This window comes from Mixophyes fleayi, unplaced genomic scaffold (genome assembly GCF_038048845.1).
Source record: "Mixophyes fleayi isolate aMixFle1 unplaced genomic scaffold, aMixFle1.hap1 Scaffold_3878, whole genome shotgun sequence".
In the NCBI taxonomy this organism is placed as follows: Eukaryota; Metazoa; Chordata; class Amphibia; order Anura; family Limnodynastidae; genus Mixophyes; species Mixophyes fleayi.
The window spans coordinates 1-20,000 of NW_027447861.1; the positions used below are offsets into that span (position 1 = coordinate 1).

Genomic DNA, 20,000 nt, shown 5'->3' on the forward strand with positions numbered 1-20,000 from the left:
TTCATAAGACTTTAAGCTCATCTTACTGTTTGCACTAATTTGTTCAAAGCAGATGATACATCTGTGGGGCCGGCTATAGATAGAGGACTCAGGTAGGTGGGACCACTGGAGATGTCCAGAGCTGCAGGAGAGGTAAATGCTATATACACACTACTTTCCTGTATATGGGAAACGGTTACATATAGGATAGGGGTTGTATTATAAAATAGAACATTATTGTTTATTTTATTCATTATATGATCTGTAAAAAAGCTGTGTGGATGGATCTTATACACTGATTATTCCTTTAATATATTTGTATTAAATCAGATATTATTAATTATGATATTTTTATTATTTTGTATTATTTTGTGGGCTATTTAGGTTGCTGTCCTGGCTGATATTAAGGTAGAAGTTACAGAGGGAGAAGAAGAGATGTATGTGAGGGGTGATCAGCAGTGTAAGGAGGAGGAAATCCCTACAGATATCAGCACAGGTCAGTAATACACACTTGTTACAGAAAACAGTCACATAATTTAATTATTCAGTCACTAAAACAATCTATTCTACATCCTCCACTGTAAGTACAAACTATTGAGGAAAATGTATCTGCCCAGTAGGGAAGTCTGGAGCCATCCGTCCCCATTAGACACCTGCTCTCATCATCATTTATTTATTTATATAGCGCCACTAATTGCGCAGCGCTGTACAGAGAACGCACTCGCATCAGTCCCCGTCCCAATAGATCTTACATTCTAAATTCCCTAACACACAAACAGACAGACTAGGGTCAATTATGATAGCAGCCAATTAACCTACTGTTATGACTCTCTCACCTGCGTCCCGGCCGTCGCTATGACAACTGGGACGTCACTTACGGGGCCAGCCCGACAAACGCTAATTAGTTCAGCGCCGCGTCCCGGCACTATGGGGAAGCCGGGCGCATGCGCAGTATTCCAGCAAGCCTGTGGGCTAATTAATATAATCAATGGCCAGTCTGAGCACAATTAGAGAGCTAGGCTCTCATTGGTTCATTCCTGTATTTAAGGCAGGGAGGGCTTAGCCTCCCTGCCGATTATAGCTTCCAGACTTCTGTTTGCTGCCTGCTGTTGGTGTGAAACCTTTGGACTTTCGTTTGCCGTGTATGACCCCTGCCTGTACCTTGGATTTGCCTTTTGCCTGTGCCCTTGACCTTCTGGCTTGAACCTTGGATACTGCTGATTTGCTTGTGACCCCCGACCCTTGGCGTGTTTTCTGACTCTTCTACCAAGCAAGTGACCCCTGACCTCTGCTTGTTCTCTGGATACGCTGTCTGCCATAACTCTCTGTTCCTGGGTTCTCCACAGTCGGTACACATCACACGACCCTCCGTTTGTCTGCGGCCAAGTCTGTCCCCACCACTAGTGGCAACAGTCAACACCAGACTTTCGGAGCAGACTCCGGGTGTTGTTGTACTGGCTGGAGGGGTTCCTAACACCTATTAGTATGTTTTTGGATTGTGGGAGGAAACCGGAGCACCCGGAGGAAACCCACGCAAACACAGGGAGAACATACAAACTCCGCACAGATAAGGCCATGGTCGGGAATAGAGCTCATGACCCCAGTGCTGTGAGGCAGAAGCTCTAACCACTGAGCCACATAGAGCAGCACAGAGATTTACAATCATATCATTGTATGCTACCAGCCAAGAGATCTGACCAGTCTCCTCCCCCCACTGTCTCATGGGATGTCAGACTGACTCCATGTAATTACCCATGAATGTCCTGTACACTACCTCCTGTGACAGTATACATAACCATGAGAGATTACCATGAATATTTGATCCTCTGCTGTATATTATCACTGTAATACTAATGCAGAATATGAGATTATTCCCCTCCCTCTAAGATCACATACAACCCATCATAATGTAACCTTCACGCCTGCTCGCACACATACGTCATTGCACAATACATCACCCTCCAATCTACTAGGGATGTGCACCGGCCACTTTTGGTGTCTCGTGTTTTGGATTCGGATTTGTTTTGCAAAACACCTGACAAAAGGTTTTGGTTCGGATTTAAGGTTTTGGATTTGCGATTTATTTTGAAAAAAAACATAAAAAGTGTTAAATGTTTTTGGGGTTTATTTTCACTCCTACGCTATTATTAACCTCAATAACATTCATTAGCAATCATTTCCACTAATTCCCAGTCTATTCTGAACACCTCACAATATTGTTTTTAGTCCAAAACGTTTCACCGAGGTAGCTTTCTGGACTGCATAGTGCAGTGGTCCCGGTACACAATTTGGTACCGGGGCCACAATATATCACCCTCAACTGGTCTGAATGCCACCAAAAAAGTATCTGGACTGCGTAGTGGAGTGGCCCCGGTACCCAATTTGATACCGGGGCACAATATAATAAAAAAAAACTCAACTGGTCTGAATTCCACCAAACAAGTATCTGGACTGCGAAGTGAGTGGCCCCGGTACCCAATTTGATACCGGGGCCACAATATAATAAAAAAAAACTCAACTGGTCTGAATTTCACCAAAAAAGTATCTGGACTGCATAGTGGAGTGGTCCCCACAATATAATAAAAAAAACCTCAACTGGTCTGAATTCCACCAAACAAGTATCTGGACTGCGTAGTGGAGTGGCCCTGGTACCCAATTTGATACCGGGGCCACAATATAATAAAAAAAAACTCAACTGGTCTGAATTTTACCAAAAAAGTATCTGGACTGCGTAGTGGAGTGGTCCCCACAATATAATAAAAAAACCCTCAACTGGTCTGAATTCCACCAAAAAAGTATCTGGACTGCGTAGTGGAGTGGTCCCCATAATATAATAAAAAAACCCTCAACTGGTCTGAATTCCACCAAACAAGTATCTGGACTGCGTAGTGGAGTGGCCCCGGTACCCAATTTGATACCGGGGCCACAATATAATAAAAAAAAACCTCAACTGGTCTGAATTTTACCAAAAAAGTATCTGGACTGCGTAGTGGAGTGGTTCCCACAATATAATAAAAAAAAACTCAACTGGTCTGAATTCCACCAAACAAGTATCTGGACTGCGTAGTGGAGTGGTCCCCACAATATAATAAAAAAAAACCTCAACTGGTCTGAATTCCACCAAAAAAGTATCTGTACTGCGTAGTGGAGTCGTCCCCACAATATAATAAAAAAACCCTCAACTGGTCTGAATTCCACCAAACAAGTATCTGGACTGCGTAGTGGAGTGGCCCCGGTACCCAATTTGATACCAGGGCCACAATATAATAAAAAAAAACTCAACTGGTCTGAATTCCACCAAACAAGTATCTGGACTGCGTAGTGGAGTGGTCCCCACAATATAATAAAAAAAACCTCAACTGGTCTGAATTCCACCAAAAAAGTATCTGGACTGCGTAGTGGATTGGTCCCCACAATATAATAAAAAAAAACCTCAACTGGTCTGAATTCCACCAAACAAGTATCTGGACTGCGTAGTGGAGTGGCCCCGGTACCCCAATTTGATACCGGGGCCACAATATAATAAAAAAAACCTCAACTGGTCTGAATTTTACCAAAAAAGTATCTGGACTGCGTAGTGGAGTGGTCCCCACAATATAATAAAAAAAAACCTCAACTGGTCTGAATTCCACCAAAAAAGTATCTGGACTGCGTAGTGGAGTGGTCCCCACAATATAATAAAAAAAACCCTCAACTGGTCTGAATTCCACCAAACAAGTATCTGGACTGCGTAGTGGAGTGGTCCCCCACAATATAACAAAAAAAAACCTCAACTGGTCTGAATTCCACCAAACAAGTATCTGGACTGCGTAGTGGAGTGGCCCCGGTACCCAATTTGATACGGGGCCACAATATAATAAAAAAAAACCTCAACTGGTCTGAATTTTACCAAAAAAGTATCTGGACTGCGTAGTGGAGTGGCCCCGGTACCCAATTTGATACCGGGGCCACAATATAATAAAAAAAAACTCAACTGGTCTGAATTCCAGGGAACAGATGGCGGACACCGGATGGACCTCTAAAACCAACATAGCAGTTAAGGGCGCAGTTCCTCTTTTTTGTGACTGCACAAACAATTAACGTAGTAATAGAAATGACAGGGTTTTTTTTTTTTAAAATAGAGAAAGAAAGAAGGTAGTAATAGAAATGGCAGTTATTCGAATCCCCAGGAGAGTCTAAGTGGGGTGAGCCACAGAGAGATTATTTCCCTCAGTTTCTCTAACAGGTTGTCAGTGTTGTGCCTCTTCTTAAAACCTGTGATACATAACTACACACACTCGGCAAAGCTTTTACAAATTATCTGCGGCACAGGAGAGTACCACTGGACTGTACTTTAATAGCAGTACCTATTATTTTTGGGTACAGCAACAGTGAATGATCGTAGTTTGACTTTTTAAATAGCAGTACAAGCTAGATTTTTTAAAATTTTGTAATATTTTTTTCCAATTATTTTTATAATTTTTTTTTTTATAATTTTTTTATAAAAATAAATTTATTTTTTTTAAACTTTTGGATAACTTGGAAATAACAATGCCCTTAGCAGAACAGACCACATGACACAGGAAATACAGAAAGAAAGAAGGTAGCAATAGAAATGGCAGTTCCTCTTTTTTGGAACTGCACAAACAGTGATGAAAATGAAGGTGGAGCTGGTGGCATGTCACGGTCCTCTTCAGAGGACAATCTCCTGACCAGCAGGTCTTTGCACCGCTGTAGACTTGTGTCCGCCGGAAACAGAGACACAACATACGCTTTAAACCGAGGATCGAGAACGGTGGGCAGAATATATTCCTCTGACTTTAAAAGACTGACCACCCTCGGATCCTGGCAAAGCGTACGAAGGGGCTTCATCCACAAGAGCTACATGCTTGGTGAATCGCAATGGTGTACCAGCTCCTCCCTCACTTTCTCCAGCTGCTTCTGCAAAAGCCTGATCGGGGGAATCACCTGACTCAAGCTGGCAGTGTCGGAACTGACTTCTCGTGTGGCAAGTTCAAATGGCTGCAGAACCTTGCACAACACGGAAATCCTTCTCCAGTGCGCTTGACTCAGGCGCATCCCCACTCCTTTTCCTATGTCGTAGGTGGCTGTGTAGGCTTGAATGGCCTTTTGATGCTCCTCCATCCTCTGCAGCATATAGAGGGTGGAGTTCTAGCACGTCACTACCTCTAGTTAATTTAGATTGCAAGGCTTGTAAATACTTTGAAGATAAAAAAAGCAGGCTGCACAGACTGTGGAGCTAGAAAGTGAAATTAAATGGACCACGTTACTTTGGTGGCTATCTATTTCCCCCCCCCCCCCCCCCGCCCTACACTTGTAGTTGAATATAAAAAAAGCAGCCTGCATAGACTGTAGAACTAGAAATTCAAATATACAAAGAAATGGACAAAGGCAGTTTGGTATCTGTCTGCATCAGATCCCCTCTCCACTAGGAGTAAAATAGAAGACTATTCAGCCGTTATATAATCTAGAATATAAATAGAAATTGAGAAAGGCAATTTGGTATCTGTCTGCATCATAATCATCAACATCCTCCTCAGCGACAGCTACATCAATATCCTCCTCCCGGTGTACAACATTCACACCTTCATTAGCCAAATCTGTAACTGGACTGTGGGTGATCCTTCCAGCATATGCAGAGGGCGTGCTGTAAATGCTGGATGGAGTCACCTCTTCCCGTACAGTGATGGAAGGTCAGGCTTCACAACCACCAACACCCTTGGACTCGCCTTGGGGATTTGTGATGTCATCTGTTTAGAAGGCAGAGTTCTTTGCTGTTTTGTTGTTGTTGCTGACAGCATAACTCTCTCAAATTTTTTGTAGGGGGAGGGAGGAGGAGGCTTAGATCCTTGGGTGAAGCTGGACCACTAGTCATGAACACGGGCCAGGGCCTAAGCCGTTCCTTGCCACTACGTGTCGTAAATGGCATATTGCCAACTTTACGTTTCTCCTCAGATGATTTTAAGTTTCTCTTTTTGCTATTTTTTTGAGAACTTGGGCTTTTTGGATTTTACATGCCCTGTACTAGGAGATTGGGCATCGAGCTTGCCAGACGACGTTGATGGCATTTCATCGTCTATGTCATGACTAGTGGCAGCAGCTTCAGCATTAGGAGGAAGTGGGTCTTGATCTTTCCCTACTTTATTCCACCAAATTTTTGTTTTCCATTATATGTAGCACAAGAGAGCGTACCCCTAAGCCACACACACTCGGCAAAGCCTTTAAAAATTATATGCGGCACAGGAGAGTACCACTGGACTTATACTGCTGAATCAGTGAACTTTGTAATAGCAGTACCACTGGACTTATACTGCTGAATCTGTGAACTTTATAACATATCAGTACCACTGGACTTATACTGCTGAATCAGTGAACTTTGTAATATAGCAGTACCACTGGACTTATACACTGCTGAATCAGTGAACTTTGTAATAGCAGTACCACTGGACTTATACTGCTGAATCTGTGAACTTTGTAATAGCAGTACCACTGGACTTATACTGCTGAATCAGTGAACTTTGTAATAGCAGTACCACTGGACTTATACTGCTGAATCTGTGAACTTTATAACATATCAGTACCACTGGACTTATACTGCTGAATCAGTGAACTTTATAACATATCAGTACCACTGGACTTATACTGCTGAATCAGTGAACTTTATAACATATCAGTACCACTGGACTTATACTGCTGAATCAGTGAACTTTGTAATAGTAGTACCACTGGACTTTTACTGCTGAATCAGTGAACTTTGTAATATAGCAGTACCACTGGACTTATACTGCTGAATCAGTGAACTTTGTAATATATCAGTACCACTGGACTTATACTGCTGAATCAGTGAACTTTGTAATATAGCAGTACCACTTGACTTATACTGCTGAATCAGTAAACTTTGTAATATATCAGTACCACTGGACTTATACTGCTGAATCAGTGAACTTTGTAATATAGCAGTACCACTGGACTTATACTGCTGAATCAGTGAACTTTGTAATATATCAGTACCACTGGACTTATACTGCTGAATCAGTGAACTTTGTAATATAGCAGTACCACTGGACTTATACTGCTGAATCAGTGAACTTTGTAATATAGCAGTACCACTGGACTTATACTGCTGAATCAGTGAACTTTGTAATATTGCAGTACCACTGGACTTATACTGCTGAATCTGTGAACTTTGTAATATAGCAGTACCACTGGACTTATACTGCTGAATCAGTGAACTTTGTAATATATCAGTACCACTGGACTTATACTGCTGAATCTGTGAACTTTGTAATATAGCAGTACCACTGGACTTATACTGCTGAATCAGTGAACTTTGTAATATATCAGTACCACTGGACTTATACTGCTGAATCAGTGAATTTTGTAATATAGCAGTACCACTGGACTTATACTGCTGAATCAGTGAACTTTGTAATATATCAGTACCACTGGACTTATACTGCTGAATCAGTGAACTTTGTAATATAGCAGTACCACTGGACTTATACTGCTGAATCAGTGAACTTTGTAATATAGCAGTACCAATGGACTTATACTGCAGGATTGTTTTGGGATATTTTTTATTTTTTTTTTATAATTACTTTTTTTGTAATTTTTTGTATAACTTTTTTTGAAATTTTTTATAATTTGGGAATAATGGGGAAATAACAATGCCCTTAGAAGGACAGAGCACAGGACACAGCACCACTGGACTGAACAGGACACAGCACAGGACCCAGCAGCACCACTGAACTCAGAAGGACAGAGCACAGAACTGAACAGCACAGCACGAGATATAGCAGGACAGAGGACCACCTAACACAACCTCCCTCTACCCTGATCAGTGCCCGAGTGAAGATGGCGGCGACTAGCGGGGAATTTATAGGATCCGAGTATCGCGAGATCCGACAGCGGGATTATGACTCAGAGCCTCGGTTTCAGTTTTGCAATTGGCGGGAATACCCGGATCTGTCTCGGATCCGGCTCGGATCGGCAACGTTCGGGTGGGCTCGGATTTCAGATATCCGAGCCCGCTCATTTCTACAATCTACGTGCTCTTTATTCTGTTGATCTGACCCTGTACCGTACTTTGCCCTTATACTTTACTTTACTTTGTCCTGTTACCCATTTGTGTTCTACTCCATTCTCCTACTCTGTCCTGATGCTCTCCTCTGCTCTGTGCAATGATGTGAGACCTAAGAGTAGTGTAAACTCATATCCAGGACTCGCTGATAGTTTAACCCACGTCTACTCTATTTGAGGCACCAGTGTTGTTTGTGTGAGGGCAGAGTCTAGTTGGACAATGTCAGAGTTACACCCCAATAGTGTAACTTATCAGCTCTGGTACCTGTGAAACAAGTGGGTTATCGATCGATAGAGAAGAGACACACTCAGATATTTCAAGGCTGAATGAGAATCAATTCTGACTGCCCCCTAGTCAGAAGGCTTTATTTATACATGAAAAGTGTGCTCGCTGGCACATTCGTTATCTAGAAATTATTGCATTTTCTCAAGAGAAAATTAGACATAGTCTCAACAGAAAGTCTATACATCTATTATTTCACTTCTCAGGGATGCTGCTGTAAATGTCAAGGCCTGTAACTCCTGTAACTCCTTATCTTCAAGGACGGTCCATAGCCTTAGTCTCCACCACGGCCTCTGGGCGTATTGCCAAGCTCAGCATATTCACATGAGAAAGAAACAGAAAAGCTGGTGTCAATATCATATTCAGAAAAAGAAAGAAAAGCATCTTTTATTTTACAAGTTTGATCAATATGTGAACTTTTTACCCTATTAACTCTCACACTGGCTAATGGGGTGTCCTGTTCTAGGATGCTGGTTGGGCAATGTGTGTGCTTAGGAAATGTTACCACATTTTGACTGGAATTGTTTAAGCTGGATGATGCAATCTGCGTGTCACTGTGGCTGGGTTTAAGCAATGTGCTTAGTGCAGTTTTCTATTTATAATAAAGTGTTTGCAAATTGAAATTAAACAGCAGGACATAGTCTGAAAATGTTATGCATTATAATGTTAATCAATGTAAAATAAAATGTCTATTTCCATACATTTATTTTCTCTCCAACAGATGGATGCACACACAGGAATATCTCAGACGGAAAATTAATTCTCTCTACAGATTTTGAAATTGAAGATAAGAACATTGCAGATGATTCTCCAGGAGGAAACCCCACTACCTTAAATGTACATCCAATACTTCACAGAGCAGATAAATCATCTGATCCCTCTAATCATGAGGAATATTCTCCTGATAACTCAGATATTGTTACACATAGTACAGCTCATAAAAATGATAGAAATCGTTTAAGTCCTAAGGGTGGGCAATTCTTTATGGTTAAGTCATCTCTTCATAGACATCAGAGAACTCACACAAGCGAGAAACAATTTACATGCTCTGAGTGTGAAAAATGGTTTATAAATAAATCAAAACTTATTATACATCAGAGAACTCACACAGGTGAAAAACCGTTTACATGTTCTGAGTGCAAGAAATGTTTTACACGGAAATCCTCTCTCGTTGCACATGAGAGAACTCACACAGGTGAGAAACCATTTACATGCTCTGAGTGTGGAAAATGTTTTACATATAAATCAAATCTTGTTGAACATCAGAGAACTCACACAAGTGAGAAACCATTTACATGCTCTGAGTGTGGAAAATGTTTTACACGGAAAACAATTCTTGTTGAACATCAGAGAACTCACACAGGTGAGAAACCATTTCCATGTTCTGAATGTGAAAAATGGTTTCCAAAGAAATCAAAACTTATTACACATCAGACAACTCACACAGGAGAGAAACCATTTACATGCTCTGAGTGTGGGAAATGTTTTACACGGAAATCAACTCTTGTTGAACATCAGAGAACTCACACAGGTGAGAAACTGTTTACATGTTCTGAATGTGAAAAATGGTTTACAAGCAAATCAAAACTTAATGGACATCAGAGAACTCACACGGGTGAGAAACCATTTCCATGCTCTGAGTGTGGGGAATGGTTTGCTAGCAAACAATATCTTAAGATACATCAGAGAATCCACACTGGTGAGAAACCATTTACATGTTCTGTGTGTGGGAAATGTTTTACATGTAAATCAGATTCTGCTGAACATCAGAGAACTCACACAGGTGAGAAACCATTTCCATGTTCTGAGTGTGCAAAATGGTTTACAAAGAAATCAAAACTTATTATACATCAGAGAACTCACACAGGTGAGAAACCATTTACATGTTCTGAGTGCAAGAAATGTTTTACACACAAATTATCTCTCGTTGAACATCAGAAAACTCACACGGGTGAGAAACCATTTCCATGTTCTGAGTGTGAAAAATGGTTTACATACAAATCACATCTTGTTGAACATCAGAGAACTCACACAGGTGAGAAACTGTTTACATGTTCTGAATGTGAAAAATGGTTTACAAACAAATCAAACCTTATTATACATCAGAAAACTCACACAGGTGAGAAACCATTTCCATGTTCTGAGTGCAAGAAATGTTTTACACAGAAATCAAACCTTATTATACATCAGAGAACTCACACAGGTGAGAAACGATTTACATGTTCTGAGTGCAAGAAATGTTTTACACAGAAATCAAATCTTATTATACATCAGAAAACTCACACAGGTGAGAAACGATTTCCATGTTCTGAGTGCAAGAAATGTTTTACACAGAAATCAAATCTTATTGAACATCAGAAAACTCACACAGGTGAGAAACCATTGTTGTGAGTGTGGGAAATGTATTACACAGAAATTAAAAATTGTTGAACAGTAAATATTCACACAGGACAAAAGCAATTGCATATGAAACAAGTTTGCTGTGATACTCCAATTTTTGTAAAATCAATTGATTATATTAATGTAGATTAAAAGATAGGTCAGTGTGTGTAATAAATATATATATATATATATATATATATATATATATATATATAAAATGTTTTTCTTTACGGTTTTACTAGTTTTTATTAAACTATCAAAAGGGGTACAAAAAAACTTTGTGTCATCTAAGTACATAAAATACCATATAGCAGGTATTTTTCTATATTTATCATAAGTATAACATACATTTTATACAACATACAATATCTTAGTTCTTCAATTCTTGTATCTTTATGTATTATGAAAAATTGAAATTGGAAAATGACGTGTATTACCCACATCACTAGGCATACGCTATCTTCATATCCTGTTCCTGCATTACCTAACCACATGCCTTTATATTTCATAAGCCACACATACTCCAGTCTTTTATACTATATTAACATCTAACTTTCCCAGAGTTCTCGCTATAAGATTTACTGTCTGAAGATACCATAAAACCCATAAAGAAAATGCAGATATTTGTATAAAAAAGCATATATACTTACACCAATGTTACAATATATATTCAATAACAATCTTACACACAGTACATATAATAGTTCAACATATATGACAATCTGTGTGTAGGTTCATGTTCCCGGTGGAACTAGGTTTAGGGATATAAAGAGTTAATGAAAGTCAAACACAGTTAATATTTAAACAGCTTAGTTGTAAAGGAATAATAATACAATTATACTTAGCTGCGGTAATGGATTAGTATAGATGATTAATCAGATTGTTTCCAGGAACCCTGTCTCAAAAGAGCTGGAAAGTTGTTTCAGAACAAAACTCCCCGACACTACTGCAGACAGTCCAAGGGTAACGCTGTCTTGTTGTCACAGTTACAGTGTTTTTATATCTCTTTGAGTGGTACCCTCTGGATATACCTATAATGTTATAATCATGATTTTATGTAAGTCTGTGATGATTATGTATTATTGTTATTTTCCCTTAATATTCATGTATGACAACGTGTTTCTTGTATGTAACCTTTCAAATATATATAATAACTATAAGTAACCTATAATATACACAATAAGCAAAAACCAACACCCTAAATAAATAATCTCAGTGTCACCGGGTTGTCTGTCTATTTATACTTGTTCATACTGACACGTACACAGAAAATCATTAAAGCCAACAACTAAATGACAGTGAGAGCTCCCTTGTGTTCTGACTTCATTAACTTATAATGCTAATTTCTTACTAAATCTCATTAATGTGTAAATATTTTGGTTAATGTGTATAGATGTCTGTATAGATGTGTGTGGGTACAGTGCAGCTTAGTGCATACAGCATTACAGGGGTTACCAATCAGCATGGCTCTAGGTCAGCCATCATGAAAGCATGGAAGGATTACATCAAACATACTGGGCCTGATTCATTAAGGAAAGTAAGGCAAAAAAAAGGAGTATATTTTCTCCTGGACAAACCACGTTACAATACAAGGGGTGCAAATTAGTTTATTGTTTGCCCATAAGTTAAATACTGGCTGTTTTTTCATGTAGCACACAAATACTTGATAGCTTTATTTTTACACTGAAATATAAAGTTGATCTAGGACATGCCTTATCCCAGCTATAAATCTGCCATCACATTTTACATTTACCCCCCCCCCCCTCAATGCAACATGGTTTTGCCAAGGTGCAAAGTTACATCTTTTATTTGCTTTACTTTCCTTAATGAATCCGGCCCACTGTCCTTATCTCATAACAAAGAATAGCAGCATTACATGCTAGCTATACAACCATTCAACTCTGTAAATTCAACATTTCTTCCAAACCATTTCATATAAGCAGGCACTTCTATGAGCACAGTATAATCCCTTACCGGCACAGTATCTCCTACTATTAACTCTGTTTTGTCTATTGTCTGCATACAACTCATGTTCCAAAATAAATCCACAGATTACACAATATCACTCCACAAATCCAACTATATTGTTCAATCATAATCACCTAAACTCTCACAACCACATTTTTGTATAAAATGCATATAGTTCCTATTACTCAATTCAGGTAATCTCTGGACAGAACATGGGATTTTATAATCTGTATTAAGAATACACATCTAAAGGTTTTGTTTATTTTACAGTGCTAAATAACACTAGCTGCAGCTACCTGTACCGAGGCACTTGTGACTGGTGCGGTTACTTGGCTGGTGCATAGGAAGTGCTGCCATCAGCCCAGGAGACGGCACCCCTAACCTGATGTTGTGACCACACACACACTATAGGGCACAGTCCTGCCCTTATATTAAGCTTGAGTCTAATAAACAGTATTTTGCCATGTAAATTTTGGTAGAGGGGTCATGGTGTTCGAGGGGCATGCAGATAGAGAACCATCTATGGGTGCCGTATGCCAAATTTCAGGAAAAAAAGAATAAAAAATGCCAAATTAGAGAATCTCGCATTTTTTTCTACTTCCTGTTTTGCAAAAAGTTTTCCATTTTTTGGGGAAAGAGTAACCCAGTGTACAGGGCGTTTTTGCAAGATGCCGATATTCGGCGGTTTTGCAGGGCAAATTTAAAACGGCAATGTCTTTTTGCCCTGCACAGTCACCGAATATCGGCAACTTGCAAAAACTGCAGATTGATATATTTAACCCCTAGGGGGTTGTTTTGTTAGAAAGCTATTATGACTGAGGAGTGCCTTTGAGGGGTGACAATTTTGAGAAAGTTATAGGGTTTTTTTTTTTACAATTTGGTAAAATATGTCCCATTTTAAAGTTAGGGGATTTCATAGAATTTCATAGCATCGCACATGTCAAATAGAGGTGTGTGCTGGGTGTACTCAGACTGGCTTCACATGAGTGTACAAATATGGCTGACCTCTCTTGCTAACAGTTTTCCTTCTGTGAGTTGGAAAATTTAGCCATATTTTCCAGCTACAGAGGGGCTGGTTAGTGTTTTGGGGATGGGAGGCACCCTGTAGTATTATTAGCCCTGGCACTGCTCTCATATCAAAGTTTAATAGTCCGAGCAGTGCCAGAAGCAGCTGTAACAGAGACCACTTTAAGTTTCCCGTCCCTCAGTGACGTCAGTTAGTTTATTAACCGCACTGCGCTGGGGAGGAAAATGTAAAACTGCTCTGTGCTGTGACCCCCACTATACAGCCAGTGTGTGTTATGTGACTTGTAGTGCCCTTGATATTAACATCCTGGATCCTGTTACTTCATTATTCCTGATCTATCCTGTTGCGTCTCCTCTGTGCGGAGTCCGGCATTGGATCCCCTGTGATGTCTGTATTGCTGGAGGTGACCTCGGCTTTCCTGCAGGGCTCTGTGTAACCTGTATAATCCTCACCTGTCAGATAACATGTAATGTGTGTCTATGGAACCCAATATCCCAGGGGATCTGTGACTGAATCCAGTGCTCAGTCTCAGCAGCTTTACATGATCAGTGAGCACTCAGCCTCCATCACTGTGTGGCCACGCCCCCTTCATCAGCGCCGCCGCACAGGTATGCCACACATCACTTCTATATGTGGGGGGTGGGGCAGAAACTTGCTGTACAGGGGCCCCAAATTCCTCCTGGTGGCCCTGTATGTGTTTGTATGTATATGTGTATGTATATATATATATATGTATGTGTGTGTATGTATATGTGTATGTATGTATGTGTATATATATATATATATATATATATCTTAATCATTTCCTTAGGGTCTGGTTGTTGAATATAAAAGCTGACCTCAGTGAGTATCTTTACAGTGGACTGCATATCCGTGATATGTTGCTCTCACGAATAACGGTCTTGAAATGTGCAGTTGCCTGGGATTTCCTGCACTGTTTCTTGATGCTTGTATCTGTTTTTTATTTAGCTCTCTAGGTAATCAAACAATGTTACTCTTAATCATTATATCTCTGTGTCTGTTATCTTTTCAATATTTTATGTCTGTACAGCTGAACCTCATTTTAAGTAAAACTGCAATATTCACTTTTAACACACCGATATAACTGGTGCCAGCAGTGGGATGGTGTCATAGTATGCCCATCCTGTCTCAATATAGCTGAAAGTAAGGTTCATATTGAAGAAGTGCTGAGTGCTCCCATATTAGTGCATGGTAGTACTGTTACTGAATGATTAATGCTTATCAGCAGCTACTTTGACTCTTCAAGTTATACTTGGCTATAAGAAAAATGGTGTGAATGACTCGTGACTGTACGGTTTATTTAAAAAGTTTATTTGTTAATAATATAAACAAAGAGAAAAGTTATGTAAATACTTAGCTTCCAATAGTGATCTTTAGAAATATTTTCAATCAACCGTAACTTCCAGGGCCTCGCCTTTCAAGAGAAAGCTGGAAAAACTGGGTAAACTTGACACCTCTGCAGTAGGTCTGATTGTGAGGCTGAGGCTGTGTCGCAGTGATTCAGCTTTTATAGCCAGAAGACAAGTGTCCTGAAAATCACTTACTGTTAAAAGGAGGGACATTTTGCATAGAAGAGACCCTGGAGTGAGGCATGGCAGTTGTAGTGTCAGAGCCAGGGGCTGAGAGTACACAGAGAGATGTGTCAGAGCCCAAAGGAGAAATCATCCCCGCAGAGGAGGGGTGAGCTGCAGTGAAGTATGGAGTACTGGAGTGTAAGAGACCTGTGAACTATGTTCTATAACATCTGGATAACATTAAGAACTGTGCAGGAGGAGTAAGGAGAGATTCTTGCAACCATATTCATATCACTCATTAAGAACTGTGCAGGAGGAGTAAGGAGCTGTATATATATGTATATTGCTGCGACCATTATGATTATTGTGCTGGAGGAAGAGGAGTGTAAATAAAGAGTTCAGTTTCTCATAGAGATGGTCTGGTGGTCAAATTATACTGACGTTTATTGCACTGCACCATAAAGTGATGTTAAGTGCGTATTGTCGCTAACCAATAACGATTGTCGAATCTCGATTTGTGTTTCCAACGCACAAAGATTTATTCTCTTAAGGTAACAGGATATATTCAAGCAAAGTGATAATAAGTACAACCGTTACTTATCGCAGGCGCTCTGGATCCAGTGTACAGTCATTCAATCCTGAAGTCTGGGGACAAGATGTCTGAACACTAGATGAGGAGCTGCTGCTTATATGCACACAGAAATACAGTAAAACAATGCAGATGGTATAGCTTGCGTCTATTGGTCCAGGAAGGTCCAAGGGGTTGTCAATCATTGGCTAGTTTAAGCTCAGGAATCCAAAGGAGGGGGTCATCTCTCTAGGGGATGAGCTCTGATCTTCCCGCCAAGATTACTCAGTCCATAATTCCTTAACATTAATAGCTTGCGTATGCACTCTGCGATTCCTTCGCAGAGTGAACCGGACAGTCGCAAATGCGAAGAGGATTAGTATGATACCACACATGACTAGATTCCTTCAATGTGTACCATATGTTTTACTGATATGCATATAATTTATATTATTATATTTCGACATAAATGACTATGTGTTGCAATTACCTTTAATGTGTACTATTTTACAAGTGTGAGTGTTTGTGCGAATGTATGTAAAAGACTAAATACTGTTGTTGCCACGTGTTGCAGCTGCATACGTCCTTCCACGCCGTAGCGTGCCCTTTCACGCCGTAGCATACCGTAAGCATCTTTTCAGACAAAGACAACCAAGTTTGCTCGATTTTAATTGCAATGACTTTATCCAATATGCTGACTTCGACAGTGACATCACCTGTGTCCCATTACCTACAGAGACCCCTGCAGGGACCCCCTGGTCATTTACACCCATGCCCATCAACTAGCCAGGGCTGGAGAAGGGGGTGCAGTGTGTAACCATTGCACCCCACACTACACAGTACAGGGTCTTACAGAAGAATACATTCCCTGCACATGTGCAGTAAGCATCTGAGAGACCGCCTTGGCTGATATGTTGGCATGCCCAGGTTCTGATTTGGTTACATAAGCATTTCGCAATACACACATAAAAGTACAATAACAACAAATGGCGTTTTGATAGGCCTGTCACAGCTGCCTCTAGTTGCACTTCAAGGAGGGTGAGTATTCACAGGTGGAGGAATATTAATTTCTTCATATGAAATATTGGTAACTGGGACACAAATTGTATAAAATGACCACAGACTGTAAAGAGACTCCACTCTCTATAAAAATAACTAGAACCCCAGACTATAAACCATACACCGCCATATAACAGACCGCCAGCCGGTATGAGAGAACCACTGTCCATATAACAGGACTCTGGACAATATAGACTAACCACCACCAATATGATAGGACCAAAGACTATATGACATAAACCCAAACTATATGAGTAATGCCGAGACAGTATGAAAGAATCCCAAATAAAATAACAGGACTCCAGACGTATATCAACATCTGAGTCTATGAGAAAACCCCAGAACATATAATGTAAGCACCAGATCAAATAATAGGACTGTAGTCCTTATAAGATCCCAGACTGTATAACATAACCCAGAAACCGTGACCATGGCAGAACCTCAGTCCATATGAGAGGACCCTAATGTGTATGACTGAACCCCAAACACAAAGACAAGATCCCAGACTGTAGGACACAACAGCATGAGATGACCACTGACTATAGGACCCAACAGTATGACCAGACCCCACAAAGCAGGAAATAACCCTGCACAGTATCACAAGAGCCCAGACCATATAAGTGAACTGACAGTATATAAGAACCCCAGACCATATAGTAGGTCATTAAACTGTATAGCGAGATCCCAAACGGTGTACAAGTTCCCGAGACACCAGACTGTATGATAGGACAAGATCTTCGATTGTATAACATGACCTCAATGTGTAGGACTGAACCCCTGAACATAAGATAGGACAGACTATGTATAGGACCTAAGTGTGTACCATCTTTGTACTTCTGAGGTGATCATCCCCACTAAAGAGAGGTGTGTAAGCCCTTGAAAGGACTCTTTAATAGCAATAATCACCTTTCTGCTTTCAAGATCCAGCATGTTGCCTATTGCCTGCTATGATCCTGTGACCCACAGATAAGCACTAAACTCTACATACCCATTCATGATGCTCCCCCAGCTGGATGTGCCTGCAAGGAGCTCTAGGAACACGCTTCTAAAACCACCAAAATCCATGAATATACTGGTTAATCTTTCTACCAACACACCACTAAACTGATGATGAACACCCAGAGCTCTGAAAGGAGTCCTTTCTCCATTCTTAACTGAGCACCAGCCTTCCACTGCCTCAGCACCTGTCGTCTAGTCTGCCTCTACTAACCAAGCTCGCCTGCTGCCCAAGTGATTTACAGTCCGGCCAAAACACATGCTTCCTACAATCCTGAGGACTTCTGTCACCTCCGCGCTTGGATCTAGTACTTGCAGCCTAGCCACCCTTGAAACCGGGGCTGCTCAACTTGGCCACCCATTCCCTGCCCAGTACTCTCCACCAGCAACTGAGCTCTACAGAAAGGCAGAGGCACTTCCAGCTAGCGACTCCATTCCACCCTTCAGTCCAGCCTCCAATTGCACAGAGATCTCAGGACTCGCTGACAGATTGTGACCGACTGCTACCGAGGAACAAAGCCCTGCTGCCATGCTTCACTGCTGCTCCCACAGTAACTACATAGGGGACCCCTCCATCCCCTCAACAACCTACAGCACCTATGCAATCCAGCCAACAGTGATTGTGTCTCCCATCTAAATACAACCTCATAGGTGTGGACGTGAGAAACCCCACCAGTTCCCGCTACAGTCCTCTTCTGCAGCACCCAATAGAGACCTGTCCTGTGGCCCTCTCTATCACTATGGACCTAAGACTGTCCGTAGAGACAGTGGTTCAGATTCTTGGTGCTCGGAAGTCCAAATACACCTCCCATTAAGGCATTTACTTCTACCTTACCAATGACCTAGGACACGACCTGTGGACTACTACCTCTCCTAGCCTGCTCAATGCTGGAGTCACACTCTCTGCAGGGCATGACCCCAATGCCTGTACTGGGGTCTCCCCAGCAGTACAACTGCTCCTGAAGTACTGACTAAACCAAAACACTGACACTTGGGAGATATTTCATGTTTGATTGTTTCTTGGGCAGTTACCCACATAATATATACAAATATTATTACCTTAGCTAACTGCACCACCACTAGGTCCCTCAGCTTTGCTCACTGCATTCCATGTCTCTCTTCACTGCCCCCATCACCTGGTCCATACCCCAAACCAAACTGTCTAACTTGATACTACTGTCTCTCTCCCCCTCCACCCTAAAATGTAAGCTCTCGTGGACAGGGTCCCTTTTACCATCAGTCTGGTGTTGTCCATGTCATGTCCGATACTAACATTTTCTGTGCACCATGTGATTTGCTCTGTTAATTACATCCAAGCACTGTTATTCTGGTCAATTGAACCTATGGACATGCTATGATGCTTCATGGATCATGTATGTCAGTACTATGGAATGTATGGGGCCATACAAATAAACAGCGACTATGATGAAGTGCGTATAACAGGACTGCACACTGTGTACAGAACACCAGACCGTATAATAGGCCCACAGACTGCTCTTCTGCTCAACGGGAGGTTTCTGCCCTCCCTGAGCTCACCATTTATTATAGGACCCCAGTGTGTATTATAGGACCCCAGAGCGTGTGCAGGACAGGAACCTGGGGAATGTATATCCCAGTGTGTGTATATATGACAGGACCCCGGTGTGTGTGTATATATGACAGGACCCCAGTGTATATATGACAGGACCCCAGTGTGTGTATATATGACAGGACCCCAGTGTGTGTATATATGACAGGACCCCGGTGTGTGTGTATATATGACAGGACCCCAGTGTGTGTATATATGACAGGACCCCGGTGTGTGTGTATATATGACAGGACCCCAGTGTATATATGACAGGGCCCCAGTGTGTGTATATATGACAGGACCCCAGTGTGTGTATATATGACAGGACCCCAGTGTGTGTATATATGACAGGACCCCAGTGTGTGTATATATGACAGGACCCCAGTGTGTGTATATATGACAGGACCCCAGTGTGTGTATATGACAGAACCCCAGTATGTGTATATATGACAGAACCCCAGTATGTGTATAAATGACAGGACCCCAGTGTGTATATATATGACAGGACCCCAGTGTGTGTATATATGACAGGACCCCAGTGTGTGTATATATGACAG

The 20,000-nt window shown here is 41.1% G+C and overlaps 1 protein-coding gene across 1 annotated transcript; it reads left to right on the forward strand.

The window, feature by feature from the left end:
- Positions 1 to 367: 367 nt before the first annotated feature.
- On the forward strand, positions 368 to 11,341 carry LOC142133675 (uncharacterized). Its single transcript, XM_075194468.1, is given in 3 exon segments — positions 368 to 475; positions 9,063 to 10,722; positions 10,724 to 11,341. Coding segments are annotated over 3 exon segments (1,776 nt in total). The 5' UTR covers positions 368 to 414; the 3' UTR covers positions 10,779 to 11,341.
- Positions 11,342 to 20,000: the final 8,659 nt, after the last annotated feature.